Source organism: Mesitornis unicolor, unplaced genomic scaffold (assembly GCF_000695765.1).
Source record: "Mesitornis unicolor isolate BGI_N332 unplaced genomic scaffold, ASM69576v1 scaffold19595, whole genome shotgun sequence".
Taxonomy (NCBI): Eukaryota; Metazoa; Chordata; class Aves; order Mesitornithiformes; family Mesitornithidae; genus Mesitornis; species Mesitornis unicolor.
In genome coordinates this window covers 172513-186660 of record NW_010186454.1, presented here as the reverse complement: position 1 = coordinate 186660, position 14148 = coordinate 172513, and the positions used below count along the sequence as shown (strand labels likewise).

Here is a 14148-nt window from a genome sequence, read left to right as displayed (position 1 = left end):
TACAAACTGCTGGGGGAACCTGCACACTGTGAGGCTCTCAAAGCCTGTTAACAGCTGGAGAAATTCCTGGTGGAAGGCGCTGTCGGCGACAGGAGCAGTCGTGGGTCTCCCTGGGTGTTTGCTCCGTGTCCCACCTCTCTCCCAAGCCCCTCTGTGGGGGGGAGGGGGGGTGGCGACCTGTCCCTGTGCACCGGCCTCTGAGCACTTCCCGTGTTAGAGCATCCTCCTGATCTGCAGGATCCCGCCTCCCTTCCTTCTCCCTCTTTTCAAAACTCTCTTTAAACCGATCTCCCACTTTCTCCTTCTAAAAGGAGTTCAGAAAGTGTTGGAATGAAATTCCCCCCATTGTGGGAAGGACGTACTTCTTTTAAGAAGTTCAAAAGTTTAGGCTTCCAGAACTGACTTGTAAGTGATTAACATAGTGAGTGTTGCGATTCTGATGTAGATTTATGATGTACTAATGACTTCTGAATCCATATAAATATCCTAATTCTTCAGATCTGTGATCATAGTTACCTCTCAGCTACTTACAAAGCTGTACTTCATGCTATGGTTTGCATGAAGTACAATACAAATTTTGGATTTGTATTTTGAAAGATCATGGTCACGTTACAAAAAATAGCAAATAAAGCAAACACATAGCTCTGTGTGAAAGGAAAGACAGGGGAGGGAAAGTAATATTAAAAAGAAAAAAGTAATTTAATATACCTTGGAGTTTTGTGGTGCTAAATAGTGCTTAATTACAGCACAGACATAACTGGCAATGGCAAGACAAGCTTATCGGTGAGCGCACAGCAACGGCGAGCCTATGCCAGGTATCTGTGCAGGAATTAGCTGTGCAGATGCAATAGAGGCTTCTGGGAGTGCTGCTTCTGGAGTGGATGAAATAGAAACCTTAGGACTGGAGCTCATCACCGACCTGACAATGCATCACACAGTGACCAAAGGCAAAGTACCTTTGGGAAGTTGGAGGCTGGATTTAGCCAAATAAATGGGAGAAGGCAACTGTGAGACTTGGACTGGGGCAGCCTGTGCTGCTGTGGCTTTGCTGCTCTTTTATAAATTGAAGCTTGAATAAACTGAGGTTTTTTTGCAGGTTGTACAAATGACCTTAATTTAGGGTAGATGGGTGGCCTAGGTAGGATGCAGGGGACCTTTTCAAGTCCAGTCTTCTGATTCTGCTGGGAAATAAGTAGCTTTTTTGTCTTGTCTTTCAGTTGCTTCAAATTGCAACAGGAGAAGGAAGAACCAAGTTCTAGGAAGAGGGTCTTTGCTTAAAGTTGTTACTGGAAAAATTGGTATTTAACACTTACTGAACTGCAACTTCATTACAGCAGTGGTAGTCCAGGAAGCTGAAGGCAGCAATTATATTTCCTGTTGCCTTCTCTTTCCACCTTCTCTGCAGGCTGCCCAAATAGATCTCCTGGGCTTTCCTGCTCCGTGCTGTATTCCAACCCGCTGATGGACTCTCCTGCTGATAGACCTCTGAAAACCTGAAACACTTCACTCTTGGTTTAACTTTCTTACTGTAAATTGCTGTTTTTATTGAATGTTTTTGTCCATCTTACTTCCTGCAAGATCTACCGTTCACTTTTCAGATCATGATTTGTTATTTCATACTGTTATCAAAATACCACCTTTCTTAGTAGAAGTTATTTAGTGATGTATGTCATGATCTGTCTAGCAGTGGAACAAAGAGACTGGTCGAGAACAACAGTGTAATTTCTTGATCTGTCTTGAGCGACAGTGTGAGAGTTTGAAGGTTACAGATGCAAGAATGACTGAGCTGAAATTGTGAACTAGTTGGGAGCCTGCCTTTGAGTGTAAGGTAGAAACCCGTCAGTTAAGTCAGCGGATTAGGTAGTGTAGTACTTGCACTCTGAATTTAATTTAGTGGCTTCTGAATTATGTGACAGTAAATGACATCTCTGCAGCTCTATTTTAATCTCTGATGGAGGTTCTATCTATAGCAAAAAATGCTTTAAAGACCTGTATTGTATGCATACCTTTTGTTAATGCTCAATTTAAAGGTATTACGGGTACTTCCAGCTGCCTGTTGGGTGGAACATAAAAGCAATACAATGTAATAGTTTGTGGTCCTAAAGCTTTGACTGTTTGGCAATGTGAAACTGTAATCTGTCCTCACTAAGGTACAAAACACTCAATTCTGTGCAAAATCCTTGAGGCAAGCTCTGATAGTTTAAACGAGAAAGTCGCTGCATGGCTTTCTTCTGTCAAACAGATTAAGTATTATTATCTTCTGGTACATCAAATCTTCATCTTCCAGGGTTGATTTGTGAAGGGGAGGAGGAGAAGAAGAATCAACCATTCACTAACAAAATGTTGTATAATCCTTCCCTCCCTTTCCTTGGAAATGCTTGAATTTGACTGCTACACTGTGTATTCAAAATACTCACATTGTTTTAATTTAATCCTGAACTAGTACTAACAATAGTACAAGCATTGCTCTATAGGCACAGATGGAGTTTCCATATGCTGAGAGAAACATCAAAAGCATTAACATAGGAGATATCCTGCACCCCACCCCTTCAGTACAGACAGCTTTCAGATAGAAAAGAGCCGATAAATATTCAAGCCAGATATAATAGTGTATAGCATATAAGCATGAATAAAGCATGAATATAAGCATTATGGAGCATTCTTGTGTCACAGCCTGAAGTAGAAGCATACTTAACTTGCTGGAAAGCTTATTCCAGATCTTGCATTACTTGGTAACCTCCTGGAAACGGCTGAGATTCTTAAGCACATTATGTAGGGTCTGGAGACCTCGCCACAAGGATTTAATGCTTCTGGTAAGCTTTGGTGTGGGCAGGATTTAGTCCACACTGACCACTAGAGATGACAAGGGGCATGTTTGTGTGAAGAAGCACGCTCCCTCTGGAACTGCTCATGAAGTAAAAGGGTACTGGTGTAAGGGAAGGAACAACCATTGTGTTGGGCAGGTCAGCCTGTCTGGATTTAAACTTTCATGTATAGATCAAAAAGTCGAGAGGTTAAAGACTGAGTCTTGCATTGTTTTTTGAACACTTGCTTTCACAGCTCTTGAGCATATTTGTAGTATGTGCCCCACCTAACTTCCTTCAGCTGTTCTCCCTGCTGCAGAGTACTTCCCTTTCCTGTGTGACTTTTCCTCTCCCCATTTTGTTTCCACAGCAATCAGGACTTTATGAGTATAAAATCTTCGGTGGTCTTGCTGACTGTCCTCCAAAACTGTGTGCAGAGGTCTATATGGACTTAGATTTCAGAAAAAAATGGGATCAGTATGTTAAAGGTAAGCTCATCTAGGCGGTTTAAAAGCAACCTTTTTATCCACATTGATGCTTCCCACAAAAACTTCCTTCAAAGGTATTTTGAAGTTGCTGCATCCAAAGACTCTGGGGGCAGACTTAAGTATCTTTTGGGATAAGGTTGCACTCTGCAGATATACAAGTAAACACTGACATGGAGCAGCTAACACCTCATCACCATTTAGCTTCCTTCTGGAACGAATTCTTTCCATGTTGGTTAAAGCATATAATTGACATCACTTATTATGCTGAAGCATTGCAGCTTCTAGTTTTTCTAATTCCTAGGTTAAATTTTAGTAGATGTTCTGGGGAGAAATGGAGATGGTGTTTTTTGTGCATCTTTCCATATTGGAGCAGAGCCTGGAAGAGTGCAATGGCTTGCACCACTTTGAGGCGTGATGGAATGGCTTTTGCTGAAAGCATTGGTTGTTCTTGGCACCTTTTACAATCAGAAATGGGCGTATGAAGAGAGCAGTTGGTGACTTAAGGCTTTTACAGAGAAGGAATAATGAATTTGGTTGTGTTTATTTAATGTTGCCCTGAAAAAGGGAGTTGAATCTGGATATCCATTTGATGTTAAAATACCCTAAGTCAGCAGTAACAAGGAAACGATTCAGCTGATGTAGGCATCCAGCAGTCCATTTATTTTAAAGATGAGGACCCCTTCTGATTTAAGCCTGTGCTTAGTATCAGTTCAGGCCAATAAAACTGAAATATGGTCAAAGTGTTGAACGATGAACAGTGTTAAAAACCAAGGAACTGCTAAATTTTGTGTTTGTTAAGTCTAGGACAGCTTTATGGTGAACTGTTATTGGTAATGCCTTTGGCTGTATTGATACAGAGAACCACATATTTGACTCATGTCAGTACTTGGTCAAGTTTAAGAAGCTGTGTCTTCATTAGTAAGTGTTGTTTATCAAAATGGGCAATAGCTTTCTTGTAGCAAAGGCCACTTTGCCATTAATGAAACAAAAAGAACTGGAGTGGGACTCAACATAATCATACTGGATGTAAAAATACCATGTTATCTTGAGTTACTTCAGTAGTCTTTGATTTAAGTGCATTTAGGAGAACTGAATCCTTAAACAAACACCTTTTTTTTTTTTAATAATGCCTTCTTAGAGAAAATAAAGGAAGCGGTTGGGGGAAGCTACACCCTTAAACTAAAAACTAGATAATATTGCAGAGCTGGTGTTTATATCCTTGCTGACAATGATATGTTCATTTGTGAATTTATACTTGCCCTGGTACTTCAAGTCCAGCATTTCACAGAAGTTAACTCTTGAAGAGCATAAGCATAACGTTAACACTTTCAGCTTAAAAATTGACACAACCTCCCCATTCTTTAGAACTGTAAATATGATGAAAATGTAAATATGATACATTTTCAATGTGAACAATATAACTCTGTGTTTTCCCCCTTTCATATTTAGGGACAAAACCCAGAAATCTTCCATTCAGAGCCGCCTTGCTCTTTGTTTTACTGTCTGTGTTCCGTGTGGCTCTCACTGCTGAGCAATAACAGCAGTCCAAAGAAGAGTTCTCTGCTGGCTGGCACTGAAACAGAAACGTGACCAGAGCAGAAGTAGCTGCCTTTTAGTTGAAAAGGAACTGCTCCTGTGCTAAGCATAAGAGGAGGTAATCTCTATCCTCTAGTTCTGTTCAGCAGACTGGAGGCAGATATGGACAGGATTCCTGTTAGTACGTTGGAGGGTTGTGCTTTGATCTGTTCTTGCCAAGGGTTTGCCTGAGGCCTCAGAAATTCTGGTATCAGTCTGCTGCTGTTGCACTGCTGTTAGCACCCTCGCTATTTCCAAAGCACGCTCCTGGATATCTACAAGGTGTGGACATCCTGGTCAGTGCTGCAGCTGCCAATTCAGCAGGGAAGCTGTGTGACTGAGGTACCGTGTGCTTCTGCGGCATGGTACAAAATGGTTGGGCCTGAGCAATATTGAAACTTGCTATGCCTGACTGCAACACCATCCTGCCTGAGATCACGCTTCCCATCAATTAGTTGTAATAATCAACTGCTAAAGCAGCAAAAGCAGCTGTGCCTATTATGAATAAAACGGACTTGTGATCTGTTGTAGTAATGCTAAGTGAAATCTGATTATTGATTAAAATGCACTGCATTCTGCTTTGCTCAGAAGCTGTCCACTAGTATTGACAGACTAAAGTGAATACAGTGGGTATGTGACTTACCTATTGTGTGGGTTTTTTCTGTGTTTGCAAAGATACAAAGATAGATGCGTTAGTAGCTAACGATTGCATTGAGGTCTTTAAAACAGTGTCGTAATCCCTTTGAAAATGGAAAGCTCTACAGTTAGAAATGAAAGTAAAGCTCATCAAGCAATGCTCCAGTGACCTCTGGTGGATAGCATAATGCTGTAGCATGTTACAGCGCTGGGAGTATGGTGCATCCAATGCTGCTCCAACCTGGAGAAGCTGTTTCCATGGGTGACAGCCGAGTTGCAGGACATAGGAACAGAAGCCTGGTTTGGAACAGGTCATATATGGAAAGAACCTCCCATCTCTGGCACTCTTCTTGCTTTAGCAACAAGATTATCAGTCTATTCTAGCCTTATTTTCAAAACCACTGAAAGTGATATGGCAGGCTGTGTGCATTAGCTCTGATATGTAGCACCTAGGCACAAGTGTGCTCTAAAGGAGGAAAAGACCACGCTGACTGTTAATGTGAACCGCCTTCTGAACTGTACCCTTTTTAACTGCACCAGTGTAATGCCCCATCCCTGAGCAGACAGGAATTTACCCTAGCTCAGCTCCATGGCCTGTCAGATCCATTACCCTGATAATGGCAGAAGCTGTAAAGCAGACAGTTTTTCAAACTCAGTTATGTAGTTTTATTTGAACTAGTTTTTCTCCTTTATACCGCACTACTACCTGAGTCACTGCCGTGCTTCAGGACCTATTCCTACTCAGCTCCTTTCTGATTGAGTTTGCAGACAGACTGAAGGTGGTGTAATGAAGGCTCATAAACTGCTCAAGCTTCTTTGCTGTTGCCTATATATACTGCTGTGAAATTCCTAATAGCTTTTCCAAACTTCATTAATCCCTTGTGTAAGACCTCTGCAGGTATTAGAAAGCAGTACTCATCCTAGTTCCATGTTAACTTAGAGTAATTTACAAGGATAATGAAATGCTTGCAAAAAAGAATGCTTGTGGCTCAGAATTATACAGAATATGCATAGGCAAAGAAAAAGCTTTGAGATGGAAAGGCTTTGAATAAGTTAACTGTCTGAAAAGGAATTTGACTCTATCTCTCCTCAGAATTGTTCTGGTTTTGTGTTTTGGTGGGTTTTTTTTGGTTTGTGAGTTGTTTTTTTTGTGTGTGGGTGTTTTTGTTGTTGGTTTTGTTTTGTGTGGGTTTTTTGAAAATCAATTAATTCAATAGCATCAAAAAATCAGCCACCTATTTTTATGTGTTTGGTTCCTGAACAACCCTGCTGCAGGACTCTTTTTATGTCTTCTATTGTTACGACTTTGCATACATATCAATCTTGACATAAGGGTTGCTTGTAAAATGTGTTCATGTCAGAAATCTGAGCAGTTCTTGATAGCACGTATGGTTCTGTTGCAGTAGAAATTAAAAATATCTAACAATCTTCCTTTTTCAACTGTAGAACTGTATGAGAAAACATATGATGGTGAGAAAGTAATCTACTGGGAAGTGAAGTACCCTTTTCCTCTCTCAAACAGAGATGTATCCTTTCAAGCTTTTTGTTCCTCATGCAGTTTTTGTCACCTGGTGACACAGGGATCCCAACAATGTGCTGATCCTTCTGCTTTGCTGCACTTGTTCTAAGATCTTGCAGCCCTCATGTTCCACAAATAATGTACAGCATGAAGAAAAGTGAATACGTCTTCCCATACACAGCTAAAGCTCACATAGCTGAATTATTACTCTGCAGGACTGAGCCCTTTGGAAGCATGAGAAATAACATGAAGGGGCTGGTATTTATAATGGAATTCACTTGTCAATTCATCATGTGTCAAACTGACACTGTTTTGACATGCCTCCTCAACTTGGAATACAGTATGTCTATATTCGTGAATGTCGAGAGATGGATGTCGATGGGCGGAAGATCTGGGTTGTGTTAGCTCAAAGTGTGTCTGTTCCTCAGTGCCCTGAAAAGCCTGGCATTATCAGAGTTAAAAGCTATAAACAAAGTCTGGCAATTGAAAGTGATGGCGAGACTGGATCTAAAGGTAAGAGGCCAAGAAAGTGTGACCGCAAGTCGCGTAGCCAAAGAACGTATGTATTGGCAAAATACAGAGAGGGAGACTGGAAATGTTAAGCTAAACAGTCAGTATAAAGTGGGTGTCCTGAACACTAGGAATAATTTAAAATTAATGAAACTTTTGGAAACATCCAGTGCAGTGTGCTACTGTTAAGAATCTGTTACTTAACCTTTGGTCTGGGTAGTTAAGAATAGACCACTGACCACGTCATTCTGCGTCCCCCATCCCACTCACCGACCCCTCCCAGCCCACCCTCCTTTTCCTGCCAGCCAGTTCATTTGAGTAGAGTCTGATGCACGCTGCAGTCTGGTTAGCTTAGCAATGATGTATCATGTCCTACAGATTTACAGATTAAAGGGTTTGCCTAGAGATTGACTTCTGTCTGAGATTAGTCCCTTAAAGACAACCTTATTTTATAAGATAGGCTGCCTAAAATGGTTTGCAGTAGTCTAAATTAATATGATGACGCACTCATCTTCCCAGAGGTTCACTGGAAATGGCTATACTTACTTCACATTTGGCTTTTTTGTGAAGCATTTAGAGCAGAACTGTTGTGCTTGGTGATTGTCACGCACACTGACAGCTTCTGTCATATGGTGTTAGAGCTGCCACTCCAACGATGACTGGTTAACTTTCTGGTAACTTCTCTCTCATCCCTAGTCTATATGTACTATTTTGATAATCCTGGTGGCATGATTCCATCATGGCTGGTCAACTGGGCTGCCAAGGTAAGTAAAGGTTGACAACACAGTTGTCTTTGGCTCACCTGTTTCAGACAATGTATTCACTGCATCCATACCTGTCCTCTGCATGTTGGGTAGAATTACTTTTTTGTGAAACAGGTGTGTTGACCTTTCTAGCTCTTATGCAGTACCATTTGTAGAGTCTCACTATTGTCTGCTCTCATGGCAGTTGTCTTAAATTTATTTTAAATTATTATTCTCAAATTTGTACAACAAAAACAACAACTCCGTGTTTCAGAGCATAAGTGAATAGCCTTAACACAAGCAAACTTCAATAACGCAGTCTGTTCATGAAAGATTACAGGAATGGTCTGCTGCATTGCACATGATCTTAGAATTGGCCTGCATTTGTTTGAAGGCCTTGATCTGTATGGCAGGAACTCTCATCTTGCTTATACTTTTTTCTTTACATTATGCAGGAATGACTTTTCCACTTTTCTCTTTACAGAGTGGTGTACCTGCTTTCCTGAAGGATATGAAAAAAGCTTGCCATAATTATTCTAGGAGCACTTAGGTCAAAGTTGATCTGAATTGTTCAATTCCTAAAGCACTTGCAGGAGTGGCTATTATATATTACACTGGATCAAATCTACCTCTAAATTAGAAAGAATTTAATTTAGTTGTTTTATGCCTTGAATTTTATTAATCTTTATTTCCATCTTCAAGTGAAGAGCTAGCCACTGAGGAGGTCACACCAACATCAGCTGCATCCTTTTGAAAGTACTGAAGTTTAGTCTTGTCCCCCAGGCTTTGCTTATGCTGATTGTCATGTGTCAGCTAGACTGAATTATTGATTGAAATATTACATCCTCGGACAAGAGACAATGATCTTGCAAGGTAAAATGCCTGAACTTGAACCGAAAATTCTCTACATGTGTTATGCCTGGATCTGCCTTTGTGGCCTTGCAGGGTGACTTTCTACTGAAATTGAATGATGAAACTTGCATTTCTTTGGAGGAAAGACCTTTGCTAGCCAGGTTTGTCATTCTTGAACTGTGTACCTGCTATAAACTTAAAAATGCTGAGGGCATATAGGTAAATTACTGGAAGTCTGCAGTAGGAACTGGAACTCTGTTACTAAGCCTCCTTGTGATGGCTTTAAGTCCATATATAAAAGGACTTGTGCCTAAATCCTTGCATTCACAACACTATTAAAAATTGTATTTATTAAAAATGGTAAAACCATTAGCTGAATGCAGCTAGAAGAAAAGGGAGGAGTTGGCTTCCGAGTCTCATTTAAGAGGAACAAGTTGGTATATTCAGAGTCAGTAGCCTTTTGTGTAAAGCAGCTTGGAGACCAACTTTAAATTGCAAGTAATTTTAAACTGGATGCGTGCAACTGAATGTGAATGAACTTGATGTGAGACTTGGGCTTGCTTGCATTTTTAAATTTCATGCTGATGTAAAGAATGACACTGTAATTTTAGATGATAATCTACTAAAAGCACGACTGAGCAGGAAATTAAATTTTCCAGCACTGTTTTGCAGAGGGTGGGGAGGGGAATGGGATATGGAGTGCATAAAAGGTGAGAGGGCCTCAATCTCAGGGATTTAAAATATTCTGCATCATTGCTAAATCTAATCCTGTTACTGAACAAATCTTGTAATGGGGTAGCTTTGTCTTGTTAAAGAAGAAATGGTTGAAGTGACTGCCTTTATACTCTGTGTAAATACTTGTTTCCAATAAATCATTATTCTGTCCATGCAGTGCTCATGTTCTGTCTCTGATGCTTAAGAGTGGCCATGCTGGGCAGGTCACAAATGACAGGCTGATATCATCAGCTGCTTTATTTTTAAAGGTTTTTGAAAGAAGAACTTGGATTCAGGAGAACGAAGTAGGATTCTGTGTTCTGAAGAGTTTGTCACCAGCATTTTTCAAGAGTCGTTGACTTGGAGACCATTACTGAATTGAACGTTACAGTGCTCGACAACCTTCATTCCAGTTTAAATTTAGCTGTCACTTTTTTTTTCCCCCAGCAGATAAAGAACAGAGCTCAAGAGAGAATAGTTCTGAAGCATAATTCTCTTTAACTTCCCATAGTTTTTGTACACATGCACTTACTGGAACTGGAGCCAAATTTTTCCTTATGTGTACTGGCAATTATTTATCTCCATCATACCAAGAATACAGTGGTGTTTTACCTGAGCATATAAATTCTCAAATTTCTTTTTTTTTTTTGGCAGTGCTGAGAATTCAGGAAGCATTTTAGCAGCATGCTAAATGTAGGAATTCCAATGGAATAAGCAGTCACAAGAATCCCATTTTGAACAACAGGATGTGGACACAAGTGATGTCCTGAAGCAAAGCAGCAAAGGCAGGACTAGGTAGATTGTTCAAAAAGAAGATAGAAAAGCAAAACTATTCTAGACTCGATATAATAGAACTTAAAAAGGGCACTAGCTGAGCATCAATCTTCCTGGAACAATGATGCAAAGTAATTGATTTCCAATTCCTTCTGAACAAAACTGACCTCTGTGCCACAGTAGTACACAACCCAGCTGTAATTGTAAATATGCCTCAAAATTTAGAGTTTCAAGGTTTACAAGAAATGTGTACTTAGTCAGCTGAGTATGAGCACGGAGATGAATCATGTGCAGATGAGGTAATTTTTTTTTCATCCTTTTTCTCTGACCAATCTGTGATTTTGTTTAGTCTTTAATGAAAGGCAGGAGAGTGAAGGCATTTTATATTCATAAATTCATGATTGCATCTTTGTCATTACAGTTAGTTGTCATCAAAACATAATATATATTTGTCTGCAGTGGGCTGAAATGGTCAGACCGAGCATTCAGGAGGCTGAATGGCTCCATTGTCAATCTTGCTGAAAACTTGATTTCCTGCAGACCTCACACTGAGAGTACAGAATACACGGCCTTTGCTCACGTATCCTTATTAAAACCATCGCACAAGCAGTTTCTTGTGCTGTACACGACTTTCCAAATTAAAACGTATTTGATTAAACAGTAGCTACTGAAAACAGCTTTTCCTCTATTCACAAGCAAATAACCAATGATGTGAGATGAATGCAACATCAGATCTGTTAAATTTAAGTCCCCATGGGCTTTCATAGTGACATAAATATACTGTGACACTTCAGTTTAAGTTTGCGTTACTGCACCTATCTTGTATTACTAGGGAAGAAAAAGCTGTTCCAGCTTTGTATGATGTGGCTTCTTGTCTAAAGGGGAGATTATGACCAGAAAGAAAGTGTTGATATTTTTCAGTCTTTGGATGAAAGGACGTTGATAAAGCATTTTAGAGCTTTGTTCACAACTGATTAAATATTGATCTTGTATAAATTGTACATATATCATATGAACTTTTCTGAATAGCTTGAACAGACATATACCTGCTGTGAAAGTTGTAAGTTATTATGCATTATGAGTTCTGGTGCACAGGGTTAAAAAACCTTCCCATGCTCTCTGTTCATGTAGCTCCTGAAAGTTCACTTTGTGTTTCCACCGGCTTGCCTGAAAATGGAGCTCAAAGTTTGTTCTTTGAGAGTGATCTGTTGTAAACATAGGGTTGTTTGTATAAAAAGAATGAAGCATTCCTGTTAGATGATGATGGACTCTCCTGTCTTCTGTATGCCACTCCCATGAACAGATTGGTAGGTATCACGCTCTACAGATTAATAAGGGCTGATGAACTTTTCCTTGTAGCCAAACAGGACTGCTTCTGGCAAAAAACAGGCATCTGATCCAAAGTGTAATAACCAGACTTTCCATAAATCGTAATGAGCTTTGGGTCTGTTCTCATACAGAACTTTTGTATTAAAATTACCAGCTCTTGGAAAAACATTTTTGCACGTTGTTATTCACATAAGGAAGCGGTTCTTTTTGGGGATGACTGGTCACCCTGTTTCCATAAGGAGTGATGTAACAAAGTAAATCACAGAATCAGTTTAAATATAAACCTTTCTTCCACATTGTGTTCTAGTCATTCAAATCCATTCTTTCCATGTGACCTCTCTGTAAAACCACTGTATTTGAGTTGGAAGGTAAAGATCCGAGTAACCCAAAGTCAACACAGTGAATGTCAGCTACGCAGTCACTGCAGTGCTGCCTCTCAGAAGATGATGTGTAAAGGGAAACACAAGTTGTCTTCGCTCAGGAAACATCTGGTGGACACTTCATTTCTCAAGCAGGTCAGTGGCGGTTTTTATAATTTAGTGGAACAAAAATGTGGGAAGATAGGGGGACAGACTTCTGGTATTACTGCACACTAGTAGACTTTATATCTTCCACCAACACTTTGGCTTTCCATTACGTCAGCTTTTGAATATTTTCAAATGGGATCGAATGGTATTTAAATTTCACTTAGCTGAGAGTAATTTCTCCCTGAGCATCACTTTGCCTTCTTCTAGGCAGGAGGATAATTCAGAAGCAAATTTACTGCCCCACTGTAGTCTTCTGATCAGAGGAGACTATTAGACTTTCAGACAGAAAACTTTGTTTTTCACTCAGCTCTTAAAGGCTAAAAGACCCTGAAAACTTCCATACAAAAGCAGAAAGGAAGGCTTATGACCAGAGGTAAATTGTTGTAAATCCAGATGGACTACATGGAAGATAAATACTTTTTGAGGAGCAATAGCAAGATGAGTTCTGCTGAAATTTTTTCACACCACTCTGTCTTATAACTGCAAATTTAGGAGGAAGGTAAATAAAGCTGGTGTTTAAGCATCCTACTAATCCTTCTCTGCAGCTGCCAATTAACATATTAATTAGGGTTACATATGAACACATATGCACACATAAAGAGAATGTCATCTTTCTCTGTTAGTTCAGTATTCCTTCTTTGAGAACGTGACCATAAACAATTGTTGTCATCTGGAGTCTGGATTATGAAAGTATCCTGCAGTCCTGCTGCGAGACAGGAACATTTCAAATGGGAACAACTCTCCACTGGAATCCTTCATTTCCAAAGCAAGGAGAACTGCATCTTGTGAACAAGGGTTTCAGTGGAACATGCCATAATAAGCAGTTACATTGAAGGGCCTTGAATACAGGTATTAATTTTAGTCTTGTGAAAGATTTCCTGCAACTAGTTAAACTGAAAGCTACTCCTACAGTTTAAGCACAAGTACCTCTGACGTTAAGATTTAAGTGAATTTGTCTTTGTCCTCACTAGCTTTCATGCAGATTTTTAGATTTTTCTTTCATCACTGGAGGCAGAAGAGGTTCTGTTATGGACTTTGGACACTGGAAGAGCCAGGTTTTGCCTGGCTTAATTCTCTTATTATTACTATTCTTCATCCATAGAAGAAACTCCTGAAATGGAATAATTGTAAGACATTGTGTTGTTTGTAGAATGGCAATTTTTGGATTGTAGCAGTTCTTCTAGAATATGTAAAGCCCAGGGTTACCTTTGTGCTGCACATACTCGCAAAGGATGCCTGCTGTTAAGTTACAATGCTCACTGCACTTCTGCCTAAGAAATATAAAATATCATATCTCGAAAGTTTTAAGTGTTTCCCTGTTTCATCTAGAGTTGTGGGGATTTTGGCTTTTAGCATTCCTAGTGCATATATGTATCTTCCAAAACACAACAGGACTTGTATGTAATTGGCTGTAAATGGATATTTCATATTCAGCTGCAAGTTGGAGTTATGGTTTAAGAGTGGGTTTTAAACATTTTTATTAAGACCAGGCTGCTGCCGTGCATTTTAAAAGTTAGTGCATTTTCTCAGCATGGAAGTCATATAATTGATTTGTACATTTGAGTGGCAACAGTGATCCCACAAGAAGCCAAAATTGCCTGGCCTACCCATTTACCCTGTGAAAGGCTCATGTGATGCTGTTCACCTATTCAAATGAAAACAAACACTAGGAACATT

General features: G+C 39.8%; 1 protein-coding gene across 1 annotated transcript; it reads left to right on the top strand.

Moving 5' to 3' along the window:
- The first annotated feature begins 808 nt into the window (after positions 1-808).
- On the top strand, positions 809-8911 carry PCTP (phosphatidylcholine transfer protein). The gene is made up of 6 exons (XM_010185163.1): positions 809-952; positions 3061-3292; positions 6950-7029; positions 7364-7535; positions 8229-8296; positions 8760-8911. Exons 1-6 carry the CDS (start codon positions 809-811, stop codon positions 8823-8825), a joined length of 762 nt encoding a protein of 253 aa, XP_010183465.1. The 3' UTR covers positions 8826-8911.
- The last annotated feature ends 5237 nt before the right edge of the window (positions 8912-14148 follow it).

Bases quoted from the DNA above. Each gene is read 5' to 3' on its own strand.
- PCTP (XM_010185163.1), top strand. From the start codon at position 809: ATGCCAGGTATCTGTGCAGGAATTAGCTGTGCAGATGCAATAGAGGCT. The intron at 953-3,060 runs GTACCTTTGGGA...TTGCTTTCACAG, and splicing joins ACACAGTGACCAAAGGCAAA to CTCTTGAGCATATTTGTAGT. The intron at 8,297-8,759 runs GTAAGTAAAGGT...TTCTCTTTACAG, and splicing joins TGGTCAACTGGGCTGCCAAG to AGTGGTGTACCTGCTTTCCT.